The sequence below is a fragment of the Anastrepha ludens genome, chromosome 4 (genome assembly GCF_028408465.1).
Source record: "Anastrepha ludens isolate Willacy chromosome 4, idAnaLude1.1, whole genome shotgun sequence".
Lineage (NCBI taxonomy): Eukaryota > Metazoa > Arthropoda > Insecta > Diptera > Tephritidae > Anastrepha > Anastrepha ludens.
In genome coordinates this window covers 115,416,554-115,437,921 of record NC_071500.1, presented here as the reverse complement: position 1 = coordinate 115,437,921, position 21,368 = coordinate 115,416,554, and the positions used below count along the sequence as shown (strand labels likewise).

The following is a 21,368-nucleotide window of genomic DNA, read 5'->3' as shown; positions in this document are numbered from 1 at the left end:
TGTCCAACTGGCGCAGGTTAGCACGAGAAAGAAACGACTGGCGCGCTTTGTTAAACTCGGCCAAAATCGCGTAAGCGGTTATCGCGCCAATTAAGAAGAAGAAGAATGTGAATTTTACTCCACCGAATTTTTACTCCAACGTCGCCGTTGTTCCCGCAAATTTATCTTCATCAAGTAGCTAAAACGAAAATTAAAGTCGGAAATAGTTTATCGGCTCTGTTAATAAAGCTTACTTTACTGTTACTAAATATTTAGTTTGTTTTTTAAGATGCAATGGGTTAATATGGGAAGAATTTTGATGGAAATTGATTTTAAGCTTAAGAGCACTCTTAGGAATATTTCAAGATATTTCCGATGAAAATACTTAGAAAGTTACCATTATTATAAGACAGGACTGCGGAGTGCGCAGAAGGATTTTCTTTATTACTTCTTCGTTTTGCACAAAACCACATTTTTTAAAGTTTTCAATGGATTTATCTTAAAAATAGTACATGTTTTCTTTGCTACTTTGCTAAGTTACTTGTAGCTTAACTTTTCAATTGGTTGATATGCAATTGTTTTATTCATTTTTGTAGAAAACTTCAAGGTGCTCCTGATTTCGCACAATTTTCCCGCAAAAATTGCTACTTGACGCTATAGATGATTTATCAAACGTTAAAAATTGTCTTCGGTTTTGTGTTTCAGATAACGGAAGGTCTGTCTCACGTGGATTTATGCATTTTTTTACTTTTTTGTGTTTTGAAAATCATTACATCTGTTGAACGTAAATAAATGTGAGGAAGTTCCACGTCTAATAGTTTTGTAAAAATTTACTGTTATTTGTTACCATTCAGTTATCATGCCGTTAGGTGGTCTTGTCCATTAATCAAAAAAAGCTCTAATCTCCGACTTCATGGAGGACGAAGGCAGCAACATCCCTAAATTTTACCCCATTATAGTTACGGTTATCCATGTCGAAAGCCCAGCTCAAAAGCATTCTCCCATTCCAGTTTGTTTACATTCAGTTCAATCACTTCCACTGAGCATATCAGTAAAATGTGTATGTATGTTAGAAAATATCTATTTATGTATATAGAAAGTGCAATCAAACTAGCCGTAAATTATTCACTGGCTCACTCTACATACCTCTGCTATATATATGTGTACTTTAGTTTTATTGGGACAAAGTCAATGTCAAAGCAAGTGAAGTCACAGCAAATTTCATTTCTAAACAAGTTTCGCCCGACGAACCGGCACGTAAATATTTAATAATAATAACAAAGAGCACATTTGTGCCTACCTATGTAATCCGATCTGTACGATCATCAGTCAAATCAACTGCTCAAAATGCATAGGCGTTAAGGTTGGTGATGACAGGGCACGATTTGCGGAGCAGACGCGAAGGAAACAGGTCTGCACGAGATAAGAAATACTTCGTGCAGCGATGATGAGCGGGAGGTTTAATGACAAGCACAGCGTCGAGAGAGTCGTGACGACCAACTGGTATGACTCAAACGAGCGTTAAACTGCGACACAGAATGCGGTGTGGAGAATGTTGCAAGCAATTTGGCGATAAGTGTGCGCGAAGCTGGAGGCAAAAATAAAGCGACTATAAAATCATTGAACGCTTAGTTAGAGCATTACAGTCATTCAACAGAGATCAGACCAAACACGCGAATAACGCAAAAGCGCTTGAAAGTAGAAAAGTGAAGCAGTGAAGAATACATCTTACGCCTATTTCTTTTATAAAGCCATCAAAAGTACCACTTAGTGCGAAATTTAATTTTAAACTGAAATTCTATTAAAACAATATACAAGAAGTACCTTTGTGAACACAGTGAAGGAAAAATGCAAAATTTCAGCAATAAACAACTCATCACTTTTACTATCGCCTTACTCCTGCTGCTAACACAAATGGCCCAAGCGCAGCGCCCCTCCTTCGCCGGCATTCGTCAACCTGGCCTCAATCAAAAGGATAAATACAATATGAATAATAATGTAAATAACGGCAGCAACACAGGTATTGTCAATCGCTTTGGCCAACCAGATGAGCCACCAACATTGGCCTTTGGCGCTACACAGAAACCACCCGCAAACTACATACCAGTCGTCTTCCCCGAGTCCAACTATTTGCCATTGGCATCTTCGACCGCAAAACCCGTGTCTGATATGATTGCAAATCGTTTTGGCAGCGGCGATAATGTAAATACAAATGCTAATGCTGTTGTCAGCAATGACGTAGGCGGCGCGCCTCCCCGCTTGCCCATCGATGCGAAAAATGATAAAGAGTTAGTGGCCATAATCAACCGTTTGCCGGAGGATCAACGACCTTTCTGGTATATCAACGCAGCTGCGATCGAGGCGCAGAGAAATTCATCATTCGTGAATTTCGCTGGAGCGGTGGACTCGCGAAGAAGTTTCTTTGGTTAAAGGAAAATCTCCACACGCAGGCACACACGTACTTAATATCCCATCAATGCGCAATTCTTTTCGAATGTTTAAGCTTTTAGTATTTATTATATTACATATACTTTTTAAAATTTTATTATTCTTAAAAAAATATGTGAAACTCGCTTATTTGTATTACTATTACCATATCTGGCTTGATAAATTTATCGACCTACCAAAGCAATTGTTCCTGAAGAAGCCACCCAAGAACTGTATTTTTTATTTTTTCAAAATATACACAATAAAAAGTTATTAATAATCAAACAATCCACAAAGTGGATTCAATAAAATAACAAGCAATTACTAAAATTAGCTCTCTTTATTCCGCTCATCGCTTAAAATACTTGCATTGTTGTTTAATTATTTCACTTTGTTACTTCTAACGTTGTTTAATATTTTTTTAGTTTCATTTCTTGCCCTCAAGGTAGCCAAAAATAAACCCAATCACTTTTAATTCACACAGCGAAAAAACAAAGCAAAACAAGTAAGCCAAATAATTACACAAAACAAGTAAAGATTTACTCTCACAGTAAAACAAGCTGAACTCTCCACCAAGCTTCTCAACTGCTTCATCTCAATTACTCTCGCGCTCTCAACGATTAATCTCGAACGTGATAAGACAAGCTATTCAGCGAACGCAAAAACATAACATGTCTGTACTTTTTTTTTGTTTTTGTTGAGTGACTGATTGGCACAAACTACATGTAAAGCAACAACACAAGCTCGGTAGTATACAACCGTTGAGTGCGCTGTGTGAAAAATATGTTACCTGACTCGTGTGCTGTAAACCAAAAAGAAACAATCCTTCTCTGATTTTAAATAAAGGATTTTTCAATAAGGGCGGGTAGATGTTGAAATGGAATAAAATGGCGTTTGCTGTGTGGCACGTAGCGCCGTCCTGCTTTAACCATATGTCGTCTAGGTCCATATGGTTCAATATGGGACATAAGAAATTGGAAGGGCCACCACGTCTACCGAAAAATGGGCGCAATGCGCGCAACGTTTGCGTTAATGAACACTCATTTTGATAATAAAGTTTTATCATTTGAATGTGCTGTTCAATCGTGTAACTTGCCATGATGATTTGGCATAAGCAACTGAATAATAAACAAAAAACTTGACAGATGTCACCAAAACAAAATGGCTGCCACATGGCGCCGAAATCGGCCCGCGCCAATTGAAAAACCCTTTATAAGAAATTAGAAATTAATTAAACAAAAGGAATTTTTAACTAACGTTTTTTTTCACTCGCTAGCTAAAATTGCAGCTTTTGTTATTTAATTGCATAACTTCTCGCAAAATGCGCGGATTCGCTTGTGAATAATTTGTGGCTATTAATTTTAAGCTCATTTCATTTACAAGCTAGTGCATGGAAATTTACTTGATTTAAAAATCATTTACATAAAAATAATTAGTCGGACAAATCTTATGAATATACATTTCTTAAAACTGCGCACGCAAAATTTGACAAAATAAGTGATAGCAAAATTTCCAACACAAACCCCTACTTCCGCAATGTAATATGATTCAAAATTCACTGCTGTTTGCTAAGCAATGCATCATCAAAATGTGGCAAACGTATACAGGTGGAAACGCTAAACTAAAGACTTTAGAAGGAGAGGCGTACTTGAGTAAGTCTTAGCACATAAAATATATATTTTTCTTGCAGTGATTGCACCTCCACAAACAGTGGCAAACTATCGGGACGATTTCTAATGTAAAAACTTACAAATTGTAGGTCTCTATAGAAGTTTACAATGACAACGACATATCGATTAATAGATTGGAAGGAAAGCTAAAATATTTTCGGTGTGTATAAAAAAATAATCAATCGGCGGTGTTTAGCCGAGTTGTTCTTCGCATTTATGGCATTCGTCTTGATGTTGTTCACATGGATAGACCTACAGTTTTTTAAGCCGACTCCGAGCGGCTGACATTGTTTATGAGGAGCTTTTTCATGGCAGAAATACACTAAGAGGTTTCAATTGCCTGCCAAGGGGGGGCCACCCCTAATATTGTTATTATTTATACATAAATTTATTTTTCATTTAAAACGGTAAAAATACGTGTACTCTCGTTCGAAAATAATAACATTTTGGTGCATTCGCTCTCTCTGCAATTCATCTTCATGTTATCCTACAAATCCAAACTCAAAAGCCCTTCAAATTAAAAATATGCACTTTTGAAACAACGAAATTGAAACTAAAATTGTAGATCGGCCTCTACATCCCCCATCTTTGACAGCGTTAAAGACCAAAATTCGACTTTGGCGTATAAACAACAACAAAACAGTTAATTCTTTCGAGTGCATGGATGGAGAGAGGGTTAGGGGTGAGGTTCATCCCAAATGCGGTAGTTTTGCTTATTGAGTTAGAAGTGCGTCACAGCACCGAGCGATCGCATTTTGACGAGCGAAGTATTCTGTGAACTTTTTTTTATTGATTTTCCTATTTATAACATGGTGAAACGAACTCAGAAGGTGTGGCCCAGATCGGGCTGTTAACCGGCTCTCAGCGAATTTGAAAGAATCAGCTGATTGGTTTATGTCACAGGGGTAATGGCAGCGACCCAGTTACGAATAAAAGTGAGATTGTGTTAGTAATATACAAAACAAAAATTAGCACAATCCTTGCTCACGATATTTCGTTGCCGTATTAACTGCGGACTGATTGGACAAATGTATGAATACGTGTGAAATGAGTGGGCAGAACTCTTTTGCCGAGTACCCGGTGACCTGGCAGCCGAAGTTGTTCGCTCAATTTCGTTTTTCACCATAGCACATTGACCAATCCGGGCAATTTATCATTCTTGTATTTATAAACACTGATCCCAAAGCGAATCTATACAAGGTGTAACAACCATACTAGAGTAACAACAACATTTACGTGCATTTTGTTATTGTAATGTGATGGGTCCTTGGTGCATTGATTTCATGCTTTTTAAAACAAACAAAATGTGTTTACAATGCGCCGTTGCTTGTCAAATAGTATTTTCTTATAAATATTAACATCTATATCGTACTAGAACATATTTAAAGCCAAGGAAACTCTCACACGCGTACTTAAAAATATTTTTCTTAAGCATTTACTTTTGCTCGTACCATTAAATCCAGACACTCGTATGTGTAGATGCAGCAGCTGCTAAGTGGCAATATAAATAAGCCAATTAAACGCAAAGAAGTTAGGATTTAAAATTAAAAGCGTTTAAAAACTTAATATTGTTCCTTCAAAGGGACTTAGAAGTATATGTGCGTGCATACATAAACCTTTTTCCTGCCACAGCTATCAAACGTAGATGGTCAAGCGTCTGAAACTGGCACCCAAGTTTAATAACAGTAACTTTAAGAGGAAGCTGGAGCCGCAACAGCAAGTTGAAGATAAGTTAATATGTGTGAAGAGCAAAGTAAAGTATCAATAAAGATGATGGCTAAGGGAAACTGCGCGCAAGTAAACACACATTATTATCCTGCAGCTGAAAGCACTGAAACGGAACATTGCAACCGCCAGGGCATCACTACATCGGTACAGCGGCTTGCTCGGTTGACCGCAGCAAAGAAACACAGAAATGACAACCAACAGCAAAGTTAATTTCCCGCAATAACACTCAACACAATTTCTTGTGTCATCAAATAAATTTCTTACTGCTGTCACTGCTGTTTCCACACGCCAATGCGCGCGTTGACGATGCTGCTAATAATGATGATGCCACTTGTGCGAGCGATGTCCCAGCGTGTTGACTTTGTCGCGCAGCATGGACGCATATGTTGTTGCTACATGTCCATGCACATATACATATATGTACATGTATGTAGGTATGTGTCTAAAGGGCACGGCATATTATTCGCAACTGGCTGGCATTGTATTGCTACCTCCCCCCTGCGCTCCCCTCTCAGTAAATAATGTCAATAATCGTAAAAAATTTTGTAGAATTGTATTATAAGAATATTGAATGCTTCGAAGACGGCACGTAAGCAACAGCGACGTAGGTCCAAGTAGCTGAGTTTGTGACGCGCAAGTGGGCGGTACACCCTTGGATCCGAAAAATCATAAAATGCAGTTGGCCGTAAAAAATTTGTGACAATGGTGCAGAAATTAAAAATTAGTATCAGCAAAAAAAAAAAAAGCATTAGGACAAGAGCAAAAGCATAAGGAGAACTTTAAAGAAAGATGAAAAGTAAGCAGAAATACTGCTGTAGATTGGCAAAAATGGGTACAAGAGGAAAGCTGCCTGATACGATGTGAGTGTGTGTGCACACAAATACAAGCAAAAGCGCACAAGCTGCTCAATAACACGAGCAAACTGACTCGTTTGGAGTGAGTGCTCATTGCTGCTAATGGATATGTTGATGGCGCACTTTCGTCTGACAATCAAAGGCAGGGTCTTTCGAGTTTGAGTTTGTTTTTTAAACTCAAATTAATCCACATATTTTGAATGAGTATTCATTATCTGTTTATCGAACAATTTAGTAGGTAGGATTGCACAAAACGTAATAAATTTCGTCTTAATGCTACCCCTAAATTTGTTCTTTGACCAAAAACATGAAAAACCAACTTTTTATTTTTTATCAATATCAAATTGCGTGATCCTGCAACACTTAGAAAAATGTATTTCTCATGGAAAAATGCACAGTTCCGTCAATTTGGCATAAAATAAATATTTAAGGATTGATATTGTTTAATCTCCTCCGTTAATTTCCCTTACAAAATAATACATATAAATATTAGAAAAATTTAAAAAAATTTAAAAACAAGAAATATTTATTCCGTCAATTTTTGGGCCATCCTGATAGAGGGTCCAGAGTTCATAAATAATAAACTATATTTTCTAACTGTGTACCGTAATAAGCCACTGTTGGTCGTCAAACTCTAATCCAAGGCCCCTTTATACAATTAATCCAAATTCCCTTATACAACTTTTAGATTACCTTTTTATTCTGGGTTCTGCTGGATAATTATAACAACAAAAAATGTCCATAACTGTGCCGAAAGGCGCATTTTCATAATCTCACCCTTTCATTAGTGGATTTTAATTAACATATTTTTCTGGTTTTCGAACGAAATCGAACTAATTTTAGTAAATTATAGATTTTGCTCCTAACTCCTGTTAAAAGATACCCCAATTGGCTGACAAAGCTGGCAGGACAAAACACAACTAAAAAAGAAACTGGCTTTAAAGTGACCCTTTTCATAAAAATCAGTGTGAAATCTGATATTTGGGCATTGCCGCCTTGGACTTTCACTTTGACATTTCAAAGAAAATGCTGACGGGTGTCACATAAGGGAGGTGGACGTAGTTTGCGCTGCATCCCAACTATGAATACGAGTTAGAATTTTGGTTAAGGCAATTAAAAATTTAACTATCTGGTTATGCGGATAATGTACTGGAATTAAATTTCTAGATAGTGAGATATTTTCCAAACCGTTTTTCAAACAGAACTGCCATTCGTATTTCACAAAGTTTGATGGTATTGGTTTGGTAAACTTAAACCAACATTCAGCCATTTTTATTTTACAAAGGATATATACTTTGTGACATTGAAAGCAATTATTATCAGGGTCACAATGGATCAATGCATTTTGCAAGTGCTATAAAAAATTCAAGGTGATTTTATATTTCAAAAAGAGTACGATTACTACCAGCCCAAATTTTTTCTACTGTGCTTTTGTTTGTATCAGCCGCTGGCAAACATGCTGAATATTTCATCTTCTCCAAATTCATTCCACCAAAACGTTCTGCTTCTTCTCTTCCAATTTCTTCACGCCCTTCTTGCTCTCGAGCAGCTGGTGGCACGCCATGGCTTGCATTTCGAGTTTTCTTAACTTTCTTTGACATGCCATTATATATTCTGGTGTTTGTTGTTGTTGTTTCATTAACTGCGGCCATAATCAGGCTTGTGTATTTGCAAACAGTCACAGCCACAGCCAACTTCGTTCATTTCCGTCATCTATAGCGCCTAAAGGCATGCTACATCATTATCGTCGTCTGCAAAGTCAGAGCGCCACAGAGATATGCAAATTGTCCAACCGGTCTGTCTTTCAATGTAAATTTTCTTTCACATGAAACGGCAGCGAAATATTTCCCACCCACACACTAATGCATTCTTACACTCTCTGTGATGCAGTTTCTAAGCACCAACCTGTGGAATTTGTAGTAGTTCAGAAAGATAGAAAATAAAAAACAATGAAATTCCAAATCCAGTTAGGTTTCCCTTCGATGCTCCCTCTTTGTCAACGAGCTTCATTGAGCTGCTCCTTCGGGCACTCAGGCCTTATCACTGGAGTCGCAAGGTGACAAGTGGCAAAATATGGCTCACAATCAGTCACATTAAGGACAATGAGAATGCAAGTACAAATCTACGTGTGACTTTGAGTCTACTAATACATACAAATATATCTGTACCAGTTATATGAAAGCCAACAATGGTGGAGAAAATGCTGAAAAAATAGTTTAGACATTTTTTCAAAAAGCAGAAAATGAAGTTAGTCAGGAATGTCGCCAAAGTCATTGTTGCCACAGCTGGCTTAGCTCGACAGCGACAGCGACGACGAAAGACAAACTGGCAGGCAAGCGAGTTAATGGTGGGGCAGGTGACTTACCAAGCAAAGGGATATTCATCCACAGTACTGATTACTGTCATTCTGACGCAATAAAAGCACTTCTGGCGATGTGAAAAATGCATCTGAATAGCAAATGAAGGCGGTAAGGACCAAGCACAACAATACACTGCTATGGAGAAACAGTGTTATGGAGTAAGAAAGATGAAATAAATCAGGAGTGAACGAGTTGTGGCCAGAAGCGAGAAGAAGAGACGTCACGTTACTGGTTTGTGTGGGTAAAGTTAATGACATTTTAAATTGCGGTAAGTGATGTTATGATCGGCTCCCTACAGTATGCAATGCGCGCTTGCGAACTCACAAATAAACTGCGAAGTCATTCGCCGGATGCCAATAGTTTATTGCCTGCGCCACTCTCAAGTTAAATACCGCTAGCGATAAGTTGAAATACGGAAAATCAATAAAAGAAATAGAAAAATGGAATAAACTTAAATAAACGCCCATTTTACAAGCACATTTGGCAAAGAAAGTACCCGAAAGTCTAAACGCAAACGTTTTTACGATGGCAAGGGTGCCATGGGCACACTAAAAGTAGCGCTAGAGGGCCGTTTTAGTATCATAAAAAACTTAAAGGGTCTTAAAGAAACGGCTATCCAGTGCTGTTGATGGGGCAGAGGAGAGAAAAGGGATCTAGGCTGGAAAACTGCCTCAGACTATTCTGCGAAATTGCGCAGTTTCCCTTTAACGACGGCCAAGGAGAGCCACTGATGTCTGAGATGGGAACAACAGAAATCGGTTCTGTGGACACCTTTTTGGCAAGTTCATTGGCCATTTCATTTCCTTCCACGTTCCTATGCCCTGAAACCCAGAAGCTTAAAAAATACTCAAATATTGGCTCATTTAGAGAAAGCTCCCGCTCCAACTCCGGATCCGTTGGGGATATTAACCTGCATGGAAATATAACCCTAGCACAACCCTCAATCCCCAGTGCGCGGATGGAGAGATCTGTACGAAGTATTACATTCCCTATAGGAGATTGCCTCCAGAGGCCAACCTCCTTCAACCTAATAACGCTCTGAGCATCACTGGAATGAACTTGAAGATCAAGGGAAGTAAGTGCAAAATGACGTTAAGGGCGGGAATGGGGCATGCTATACACGTCCCAGTGATGCTAATGCATGCAGTTCTCTGTACTCTCTCTAATTCAGTGGTGTTGTTGCCCTTCCGAAGTGCCACCCACCAAACTAGACAACCATATGTCAAAATTGACAGAGCGACACGTGGCTTGAGACCCCATTATTTGCCAAAATACAATAGATTTACAGAAGTAGAAAGCTTTACAGGCTTCCAATGGAGCTTGGAGTCAAGTACAAGGTAGAGGTTTGAATTTTCTGGTGAACAGCATCAACTCCGTTTTATCAGAGTTGGCTCTAAGACTGCAACTGTTGAAATATAATATATGTTTTTTTCATTTTTTTTTTTTTTTAATTATTGTAACATAAATATTGTGGTTCAACTTAAAATATTCCAAGTTTTCAAAGGCACGTATTTAAAAAATGCGGCTTGTTATTTGAAAGAATTGAGTAATTGAGCCAATTTTTGATATATTGACTAGAAAGGATATGATGAGCTGGTGAATGGAAGGTACACTGTCCCTTGTGCACCATTAACACTCATTTTAGGGTCTCCAAAGAGGAGGATGGTTCCATGTGTAGAAGTCCACGCAAGTGGGGAAAGTTACTGATCGCCATTCACCTGGGAGTGGTCAGGACGATTCTTCTACATATGGTCCAAGCAGCTCACAACGTCCGGGATTAGCCCACGTATCCTCTGGGTAGCTTCCGAACACCCGTTCGGGAGTGAGCTAACGTGAGAAGGCGAAACATTCCAGGATAGCTGGTTGTGCGTTGGGTTTGGGACCCGCCACTTAAAAATCGCCCCCAATGAAAAGTTGTAAAAAGCCTCGGAGGAGACCTCCCTATACTGATGACGACCCCTGCAAACGAACTAAGGATTATGATTTGAGGGCATGCACCTGGAATGTCCGGTCCCTTAATGGGGAAGGTGTCTCTGCCCGGCTGGTTGATGTCCTCGTGAGAGTAAAGGCTGACATCACTGCCATCCAAGAGATGCGATGGACGGGGCAAGGAAAGAAAACCATAGGACCTTGCGACGTCTACTACAGCTGTCATGTAAAGGAGCGCAAATTCGGTGTCGGATTTGTTGTGGGAGAGAGACTTCGTCGCCAAGTACTGTCGTTCACTCCGGTGGACGAGCGTCTCGCAACAATCCGCATCAAAGCCCGTTTTTTCAACATATCGCTAATTTGCGCCCACGCCCCGACGGAAGAGAAGGACGATGCGACCAAAGATCCCTTCCATGAGCGCTGCCCCCGCCACGACATAAAAATTGGCGACTTCAACGCCAGGTTGGGCAAGGAGGGAATTTTTGGTCAAACAGTCGGAAAATTCAGCCTGCACAACGAAACATCCGGTAACGGACAGAGGCTGATCGACTTCGCCGGGGCCCGAAACATGGTAGTCTGCAGCACCAGATTCCAGCATAAGAAGATTCACCAAGCCACCTGCCTGTCTCCTGATCGAAAAACACGAAACCAGATCGATCATGTTGTGATAGATGGAAGACACGCTTCTAGTGTATTAGATGTACGTACGATCCGAGGACCCAACATCGACTCGGATCATTACCTTGTTGCAGCCAAATTGCGCACACGCCTCTGTGCAGCAAAAAACGTACATCTACCTACGCAAAGAATGTTCGACATCGAAAAGCTGCAATCACAACAGACAGCCAGAAGATTCGCTACTCGACTCTCACTCCTGCTCTCGGAGAGCACTGCCCAACACACCGGCATGCGCGAGCAATGGAGCAACATTTCTCGCTCCCTTCGTACCGCCGCCGAAGAAGAAATCGGATTCCGGCGAGCCCGAAAAAACAATTGGTACGACGAGGAATGTCATGCTGCCGCCGAAAGAAAAGATGCCGCCTATAGAGCCACGCTGCGATCGAGCGCAACGCGAGCCATGTGGGATCGCTACAGAGAGCTGAAAAAGGAAGAGAGACGTATTATCCGACAGAAGAAACGAGAGGCCGAAATACGTGAGTGCGATGAGCTTGAGATGCTGGCCAATAGGAACAACGCCCGAAAATTCTACCAGAAAGTTCGGCGGCTTACAGAAGGTTTTAAGACCGGGGCGTTTTCCTGTAAGAACAAAGACGGCGATCTGGTGACTGACGTACAGAGCAATCTTAAATTATGGAGGGAACACTTCTCGAACCTGTTAAACAGTGACAGCTGCGCATGTCATAGAGAATGTGAAGATCCCGATACCCCAATCGTTGACGACGGAATTGTCGTTCCGTTACCTGACCATGACGAGGTGAGAATAGCAATATCACGGCTAAAGAACAACAAAGCCGCGGGCGCCGACGGACTGCCGGCTGAGCTATTCAAACATAGCGGCGAGGAGCTGGTAAGGTGCCTGCATCAGCTCCTATGCAAAATATGGTCGGATGAAAGCATGCCTGCCGATTGGAATTTAAGTGTGCTCTGCCCAATCCATAAGAAGGGCGATCCTGCAATTTGTGCCAATTACCGCGGGATTAGTCTTCTAAATATCGCCTATAAGGTTCTAGCGAGCGTATTGTGTGAAAGGCTGAAGCCCACCGTCAACCAACTGATTGGACCTTATCAGTGTGGCTTCAGACCTGGAAAGTCTACCATCGACCAAATATTCACAATACGCCAAATCTTGGAAAAGACCCGTGAAAGGAGAATCGACACACACCATCTTTTCGTCGACTTCAAAGCTGCATTCGACAGTACGGAAAGGAGTTACCTGTATGCCGCGATGTCTGAATTTGGTATCCCCGCAAAACTAATACGGCTATGTAAGATGACGTTGCTCAACACCAGCAGCACCGTCAGAATTGGGAAGGACCTGTCCGAGCCGTTTGATACCAAACGAGGTTTCAGACAGGGTGACTCGCTGTCGTGTGACTTCTTTAACCTGATGTTGGAGAGCATCGTACGAGCCGCAGAACTTAATCGCTCAGACACAATATTTTATAAGAGCGTACTATTGTTGGCGTATGCCGATGATATTGACATCATCGGCCTTAACAACCGCGCTGTTAGTTCTGCCTTCTCCAAACTGGATAAAGATGCAAAGCGAATGGGCTTGGTGGTGAACGAGGACAAAACGAAGTACCTCCTGTCTTCAAACAAACAGTCGGCGCACTCGCGTATCGGCACCCACGTCACTGTTGACAGTTATAATTTCGAGGTTGTAAAAGACTTCGTTTATTTAGGAACCAGCATTAACACCGATAACAATGTCAGCCTTGAAATCCAATGTAGAATCTCTCGTGCCAACAAGTGCTACTTTAGACTAAGTAGGCAACTGAGCAGTAAAGTCCTCTCTCGACGAACAAAACTAACACTCTACAAGACTCTCATCATGCCCGTCCTAACGTATGGCGCAGAAGCGTGGACGATGACAACATCCGATGAAGCGACGCTTGGAGTGTTCGAGAGAAAGATTCTGCGTAAGATTTTTGGACCTTTGCACGTTGGCAACGGCGAATATCGCAGGCGATGGAACGATGAGCTGTATGAGCTTTACGGCGACATAGACATAGCGCAGCGAATAAAGATCCAGCGGCTTCGTTGGCTGGATCATGTCGTCCGAATGGATACAAACGCTCCGGCTTTGAAAGTATTCGATGCGGTACCAGCTGGTGGTAGCAGAGGAAGAGGGCGGCCTCCTCTGCGTTGGAAAGATCAGGTGGAGAAGGACTTAGCTTCACTTGGTGTGTCCAATTGGCGCCGGTTAGCACGAGAAAGAAACGACTGGCGCGCTTTGTTAATCTCGGCCAAAATCGCGTAAGCGGTTATCGCGCCAATTAAGAAGAAGAAAGAGGTTTTGGCGTCATTTACAACAAGTGACTGAGTGTTGTCGTGATGGAAAACCCATAAATCAATACTTTTAACTTAGAATTATTGTGGTGTATCCATTGCCCATCTCCACCCAAAATGCGTGAAATTCTTAGTGAAGCTGCATTTTATTTTTGTATTTAAAATAAATAACCATAAAATATCCCCTCAAACCCGGCAAATACAAAACTCCGCGATGCTTCTTGTTTTCCGCATCAGGAACCCCACTTTTAAAGTGATTAAACTCTGTATATTGGAATTTCCGACCTATTAGAACCAATTCGAGCACGTCTTTTCAGAAAAAAAGGGAAACCGACTAAATACTAACTTCACAAAATAAACCATTCCGACTGCAGAAACTTCGGCGGAGTGCAAAAGCCTCAATCAAAATAATTCACATCCCCAAAAGCAAAACTGATGATCTTCGTTTTTTTCGTTTATTTTTTGTAAATATGTAAAAAAATCTATATGTATAATTTTCCTAAAACATTGTTCTACTCATGTAAAATTTTTATATAACAACTTTGCTTGCCTCACCACGACTGGTACGAGTATTGCGAGGTCAGAGCGTATGGCGAATTGATCACAACGTACGACTCTGCGAGTGGTGAACTGATGGCAGCGCTAAGAAGAGGTGTTGGTTCAACTGCCACTAAGCGCTCTGAGTTGATCACCACATTTACCGGTGCGACGGCTGGTGTTGCTGCTGCAACGGGAGCTGACACAACAACGGCGGCAGCGGGCGCAGGCTTCGCCACCAAGCGCTGTGTGCTCACCACCTGCTTAATGGTCGCCTTCTGCTGCGGCGCCTTCTGCTGCGGCGCCTTCACAATCTGCTTAATGACGGCCTTTTGCTGTTGCTTTCGTTGTTGTAGTCGTTGAGTACGCTGCACGAGATGTAGCTGGGTGCGTTGTTGCAAACGTGCAGGACGCTGGCTAAAACGTGCAAATTCCTCGGCCTCTGGATTGGGAGCAAATTCCGGTGGTGCTTCAACGGCAGGCAAGGGATCTGTTGCGGGCAATGGTGGTCCGTAGGTGGAATCTGGTGGGCCGTAAACCAGATCGGGGTCAGTAGTTTCCTCCTCACCTTGGAAAGGATTTTCTGGTTTCAATTCATCGGCCGACGGGTAAGGTGCGGCGTCAGGTTGTTGTGGTGAGGGAACTGATTCTTGGCGTGCGAAGAATGGCCGGCGTTGCTGAAGACGGCTACTGCGTGGACGGAAAAGGGGCGGTTCAGCTGTGGCAACGGCCACGGCCAATACCAGTAATAAAATAATGCTCTTACCGAACATATTATTGTTTATTTTTCGATGGTGGAGTAGAACGGGAAAGTTAACACAAAACTTATTCGTTAAAATGTGGTAGCCGTTAAAATGTGCTGCTGCTGCTGCTGTTGCTACTGTGTAGCGTTATCTGATTGGTTCAACAATCAGAGCCACCGTTTTATACTAATCAACACTTTCCACCTTTATATCTCAAAATTATATTTATTTAATTACTTAATTTGACATTCGCACTATTTTTCGCTCAAATTTTGTTACTGAATTAGTTAACATTTTGCGCTTCTGACTCGCTCCCAGTTTATTTGTTTATTAAACGGTACTCGCATATAAATGAGTTCGGGCATTCCCTTTGGGCTTTCCACACTAAAACATTTTGAGGTTGCTAAGTGTAGCTTCTTCGATTTGTTGATTGGCTGAGCAATCCTAAACGGTTTGAGGGTTGGTGCGCCCAGTAAGGCGTTGTAGGGTCAATGAGTGCCAAACTGGGTGAACATAAGTCAATAAGCACAAAAATGCGGCTCTATGCGGAAAAATATGTATTTATACTGATATATTTATATGTCTATATATTTATATATATATTTTTTTTTATTTGTCGACTTATCGTTTTAGTTAAATTTAGTTCGAGATGATTTCCTTAAAAGAGTGCAAGTAGATGAATTTTGAAATTTCGAACAAAACTTTCATATGAAAGGTTTAAGTAAAAGGTTGCAACGACATAACGCGGGTGGCTTACGAGGGTCGCAGTCTTTGCCAGGAAAGTGTCATAATTAAAGCCGGGGATAACTTTGCTGATGCATTAGCCATTTTTAACCTCTTCATCCACCAAAAAAAACGTAAAAAAATTGTTATTTTACATGAAAGAAAAGTTCCTAAAAAATTCGTGTAAAAACAGAATTAAGTGTAAGCAATATTAAGAAAATTTTATAAGAGTTCACTTTAGATTTTACCAGACTTACGCATTTTAATGCATTAAACTTTATAAAAAAATGTCCACCTATCGAGCGAAGACAATCCTCAAACCGTTCACCGTCACCATTACAGCCATTAAAATTATCTGTTTGGTAGGGCTTATACACTGGCGGTATCATGGCTCCTTACATCTTTCCAAATGAGCAAGGAGCTACCGTTACGGTGAATGGGGAAAGTCTTTGTTTCCAAAAATTTTTTTTTTTTTTTTTTTTTTTGTGTAAGTTTTTATTTGCAATCTATCTTAATATAATGATATTCAGCAAATTAGGTCTTATAATCTAATAGCAGCGGTAGTATTTGCACAAATGCAAAACTACTTATAAAATTACGATATTTGTTCTAATATTTCATCTTAAATGTATTAAATTTCAATTGTACTAATGAGTTGCTTATCTTCATATAGGAACTTATGTATTTCGTTTTTTATTTAGTGTTGAATAAATAATTTAATTCAGCAAAATTGAGGAAATGGCAAGTCTAAGATATGATTACGCTTCAGTCGTATTGTTTCATTGCTTGAGTCTAATAAGCATATAGCATTCGTATTTACATGGTTTGACAGCCGTGCAAGATATCTGTTAGAAAAGTTTGGAATTTCACTCTTTACAAATGGGATATCTAAGTCCTTGTGTATTGCTTCATTTGTGACAAACCAAGGGGCGTTAACAAGTGCACGCAAAGTTTTTGATTGGTAGCGTTGCAGGATTTCTATATTCGATTTGCTAGCAGTTCCCCAAAGCTGTATACCGTAGGTCCATACAGGCTTTAAAATAGCTTTATATAGTCTTATTTTGTTTTCAAAACTAAGCTGAGATTTACGACCAAGCAGCCAGTGCATTCGCTTGGCTTTATTTTTAAGCTGCTCTTGTTTGGCCTTAATATGGGATTTCCAAGTAAGGCGTCGATCTAAATGCATTCCTAAATATGTCACCTTGGTATTCATTGGTATTACAGCATTATTTAAAAATATTCTAGGGCAGTTATCTTTTCTTAACGTAAAGGTGAAATGGGTAGACTTGTCGGAGTTAACTTTGATCCTCCATTTATCAAGCCAAATTTCTAATATATTTAATTGGTTTTGCAGCAAAGAGGATGCTGTTGCAGGTGAATCGCTAGAAGCTATGAAAGCTGTATCGTCAGCGTAAATAGCCACTTCCACTTCTTCTGTTATTGGCATGTCGGAAGTAAATATTGTGAATAGGATGGGGCCCAACACACTACCCTGGGGCACACCAGCGCTAATATTATATATTTCTGAAGACGCATCTCGGTATCTAACATAAAAGTGCCTTTCACTCAGATAGGATTTAAGGATCAAATAGAAATGTGCTGGCAGGAGTTTTTTAATTTTGTATAGAAGTCCCACATGCCATACTCTGTCGAATGCCTGTTGAACATCTAAAAAAGCTGCAGAACAGTATTGCTTCCTTTCTAGTACATCCCTAATTACATTTACAACCCTGTGGCATTGTTCTGGTGTGCCATGTCTTGCCCTGAAACCAAACTGATGTTCGGGAATGATGTTGTGGTCCCCAACTACTGATAACATTCTCTTCAAAAATATTCGTTCGAATATTTTCGAGAACGTTACAAGCAAACTAATGAGGCGGTAAGACTTAAGAAAGTTTTCGGGTTTATTTGGTTTTGGCACCATAACAACAACAGCACATTTCCATTGTGTTGGGTAGTGATTTACATTGAGAATGGCATTGTAGATTATTGTAAGGAATTCAATAGCTTTCTCAGGTATTAATCAGCCAAACATAGTCGACTAAAAACCCACAAAATGGCGCAAATCGCCATCAGCTCGCTTAACAATACGAGGTGTGTTCAAAAAATAAGGTGAAGGTTTCAAATTTCGCGGGCTACGTACATTCGACTTTCGATTATTTTTTATGTTGGTACACTCGACTCGAAGATATGGTCACGGTTTCCGACATATAGCATGTTTAGTTTGTTTGTGAGAGGCATAAATAAGAGAAGTGTTCGACGATTTTCTGCTATCGAAAAAAAGGGATCAAAGTAGGTGCATCAAATGTTGTGTAAAAAATGGAAATAAGTGCTCTAAAGCACTTGAAATGTTGACAGTGACATACGGTGAGATTGCTTTCAGTCAAAAAAATGTTTACAAGTGGTGCAAGCTTTTCACAGAAGGGCCAGAAGATGTGAATGACGACTCTCGCTCTGGACGCCCCAGAACATTAACAACCGATGCAAATGTTGAGAAAGTAAAAAAAATTGTTATGGAGGATCGTCGAATCATAATTAGAGAAGTTGCTGAGGATGTCGGCATATCGACATGTCGGTTGACTCATGGGATGCAATCTTTTCGGAAATTTTGGGTATGAAGCGTGTGGCGGCGAAGTTCGTTCCTAAATTGCTGAATTTTTACCAAAAACAACGTCGCATGAGCATCAGAAATTGTTGAATGACGTCAAAGAGGATCCAGATTTGCTAAGAAGGGTCATAGCTGGTGACGAATCATGGTTATATGGTTATGATATCGAAACCAAAGCCCAATCGTTCCAATGGAAGAGTTCAGGACAGGCAGGACCAAAAAAAACAGGCCAAATGTCAAGGTTCTGCTCACTGTTTTCTTCGATTACCATGGCGTAGTAATCAGGAGTTCGTACCACAAGGTCGTACGGTAAGTAAGGAGTATAACCTTGAAGTTATAAGCCGTTTGTGTGAAGCTATGCAAAAAAACGCCCGGAATTGTGGAGAAAAAATGCATGGCTTTTGCTTCATGATAATGCACCGAGCAGTCTGATATCCTTCTTATAGGAGTTGACCAGAAAAGAGCTGCAACGATGACAGGGCCTTGATCGCAACTTGACTATCGGAAAACATATTTATGTCTCCCTCCTAACAGCGTTAATTACAAACAAAAAAAGCACCGTTATCACGCCTCAGCCGCCAAATTCACCAGATTTGGCCCTCTACAACTTTCTCTTGTTCACAAGATTGAAGAGATCCACAAAAGGGCTGAGTTTTGTGACGATTACGGAGATAAAACCGAATCGCTGAGAGAGCTCAAGCACATACCAAAAATTGCATATCAGTACTCCTTCGAGGGTTGGAAGAAACGCTGGCATGAGTGTATTATATCTGAATGGGACTACTTTGAAAGAGGTAAAATAGAAATTGATGAATGCAAATACCCTATTTTTTGAACACACCTCGTATATGACTATAGCAAAGGTGCTGATTAGCAAGTTTAAATAATTCTTCTATCAAATTACTACATTTTACAATTACTTTTTTATATGCAGCAAAACACCTAACACCGTAAGCAAAAATGACTATAAAAATTATTTAATTACCAAAAAAATTGTTTTCTGTTGATACTTCGACCTAAAATTTGTTCTACGACCAAACAAATTATACACCTAATTGTATTAAATATTTTTTTATTTAATGCTTACCCGTGACGCAAATTACTATTGAATTCCCTTAGGGAAAATACTTTCTCTCTTTAATTTCATCTTCAAAAATGTCTAAAGAATGGTTCCCTGTGTTTAATTTGGGAAAATATAAATTTGAATTACTTTTGTAATAATATTCATTTTCTATGCCTTCTTGCCCTTTACCCGGTATTCTCTCAGATTAATTCGGTCGACTACGTACATAAATAAAATGTCTGATTATGTTCTACGCGTCTGCGGTATCCACATTTGGCACTCGATTAGGCATTGGCCCTTGACATAGCAGTCAAACGAGCGGAACAACCTCCTCATTATTGTCACGTATACATAGCACAACGCAGTGACAAGTCTAGCGACTGGCTCGCCGGCGCACAACTATCGGAGGCATTCACCTACAACGGCTATGCTGACAATGAAACTGGCCGCGATGCACCAAATTTGGCAGGAGGCCTAGTAATTCTGCGTCTAATTGAGTGTAACACTGACTTTAGAATCATTTTGATGAATGAAGTGAAGTTCATAAAACTTAGTCTAATGCGCCAAAGTATATAAGCTCAAAATCGATGGCATTTAGACAGCATTCTTACTATTAACAGCCAGTGGCAGTATAGTGGAGCAGCAGTAGCGCAATCAGCAAAAACATTTTCACTTAAAACTCCTTCGCCAACAAAATGTTTAGGTACACCGCATTCTTCGCGTTAATATTCTGCGCCTTCGTGGCCGTAGCTCACGCTGAGCCACCACGTTCCCGTGCAGCACTTCGACGCCCATCGAGTCGCTTCCTGGCGCGTCAGGAGGCAGAGGTGGCCGATGACGTAGGAGCTGTAGATGCCGCGCCACCAACAGCGGAGGATGAGAAGCCTGCGCCCTATCCACCAGCAGGTGTGACACCAGCGGTCCCCTTCGATTTACCAACGGAGACTGAAGCGCCAGTGCCGGATAATGTATACGGCCCACCAGAAGAGGAGCCAACACCCGATCCAACCTATGGTCCACCAGAGGAAACTACCACCACCGCCACTGGGAGTGATTTAGCGTCGCAAAACTTAATTCAACCGCGTCAAAGGGCAGCATTAGCCAAGCAACGCAGTTTGGTGCGCTCACAGCCACTCTTGCTGCAAGCTGTGCCCGTTGAAGGCGCGCCTGGTGTTGTGGAGTTGGTGCGTGCCGAGCCGGGTGTTATTTACATTTTGAAATAAACGAAGGAAGGAAAGAGGAGCAGTGAGCTGAAATGAGCTCGAGGGCAGCGAAGTATGATACAATCATTTTATATTTGTTTTAGTTGGTGTTAAATTTGTAACTGATTTTTTACAAATAAAAAAAACGATATGAATAAAAATTATTTTTTACAACAGAAAAGCTCTATACTTTCAGTATTCACGCTCCTTTTATTTCACCTTCCAATGTTCCTTTGTTTTTTAGCGAAATGCTTTATTACTTGCACAGATAAATTGGTAACACTTTGGTCGCAATTCGCAAGTCATCGTAATTTTTCTAATGAATTTGACAGCAAAAAAAATCGATGCAGTCGACTATTGACTGAATATAACGGAAATTCAAATCAAAGTCCCCCCACGTTTGCCCACTTGCGCTCAACGGCTGTCTCTCAATGCTGAAAATCAAAACTACAGGTTTAGACAGTATTCTGTATTAAATTCCCAAAACTCCCTGGAGTCAAAACGTCGAAAATGTCCCATATAAAGGGGTTTTCAATTGGTGCGGGTCGATTTTGGCGCCCTGTGGCAGCCAT

General features: G+C 40.6%; 3 protein-coding genes and 1 long non-coding RNA gene across 4 annotated transcripts; 2 read left to right on the top strand and 2 right to left on the bottom strand.

Annotated features, from left to right (window-relative positions):
• Positions 1-283: 283 nt before the first annotated feature.
• On the bottom strand, positions 284-1,348 carry LOC128860724 (uncharacterized). Its single transcript, XR_008454290.1, has 3 exons — positions 1,126-1,348; positions 827-1,059; positions 284-754 (listed from the first exon to the last, which is right to left on the bottom strand). It is a non-coding gene; the product is annotated as an uncharacterized LOC128860724 (long non-coding RNA).
• Positions 1,349-1,538: 190 nt separating this feature from the next.
• LOC128860723 (uncharacterized) lies at positions 1,539-2,736 on the top strand. Its single transcript, XM_054098413.1, has one exon. It carries the CDS (start codon positions 1,828-1,830, stop codon positions 2,407-2,409), a length of 582 nt encoding a protein of 193 aa, XP_053954388.1. The 5' UTR covers positions 1,539-1,827; the 3' UTR covers positions 2,410-2,736.
• An 11,687-nt stretch (positions 2,737-14,423) lies between these two features.
• Positions 14,424-15,263, bottom strand: LOC128860722 (uncharacterized). The gene has a single exon (XM_054098412.1). The coding sequence runs from the start codon at positions 15,228-15,230 to the stop codon at positions 14,472-14,474; it is 759 nt and encodes a 252-aa protein (XP_053954387.1). The 5' UTR covers positions 15,231-15,263; the 3' UTR covers positions 14,424-14,471.
• A 4,949-nt stretch (positions 15,264-20,212) lies between these two features.
• Positions 20,213-20,967, top strand: LOC128860721 (translation initiation factor IF-2-like). The gene has a single exon (XM_054098411.1). The coding sequence runs from the start codon at positions 20,290-20,292 to the stop codon at positions 20,815-20,817; it is 528 nt and encodes a 175-aa protein (XP_053954386.1). The 5' UTR covers positions 20,213-20,289; the 3' UTR covers positions 20,818-20,967.
• Positions 20,968-21,368: the final 401 nt, after the last annotated feature.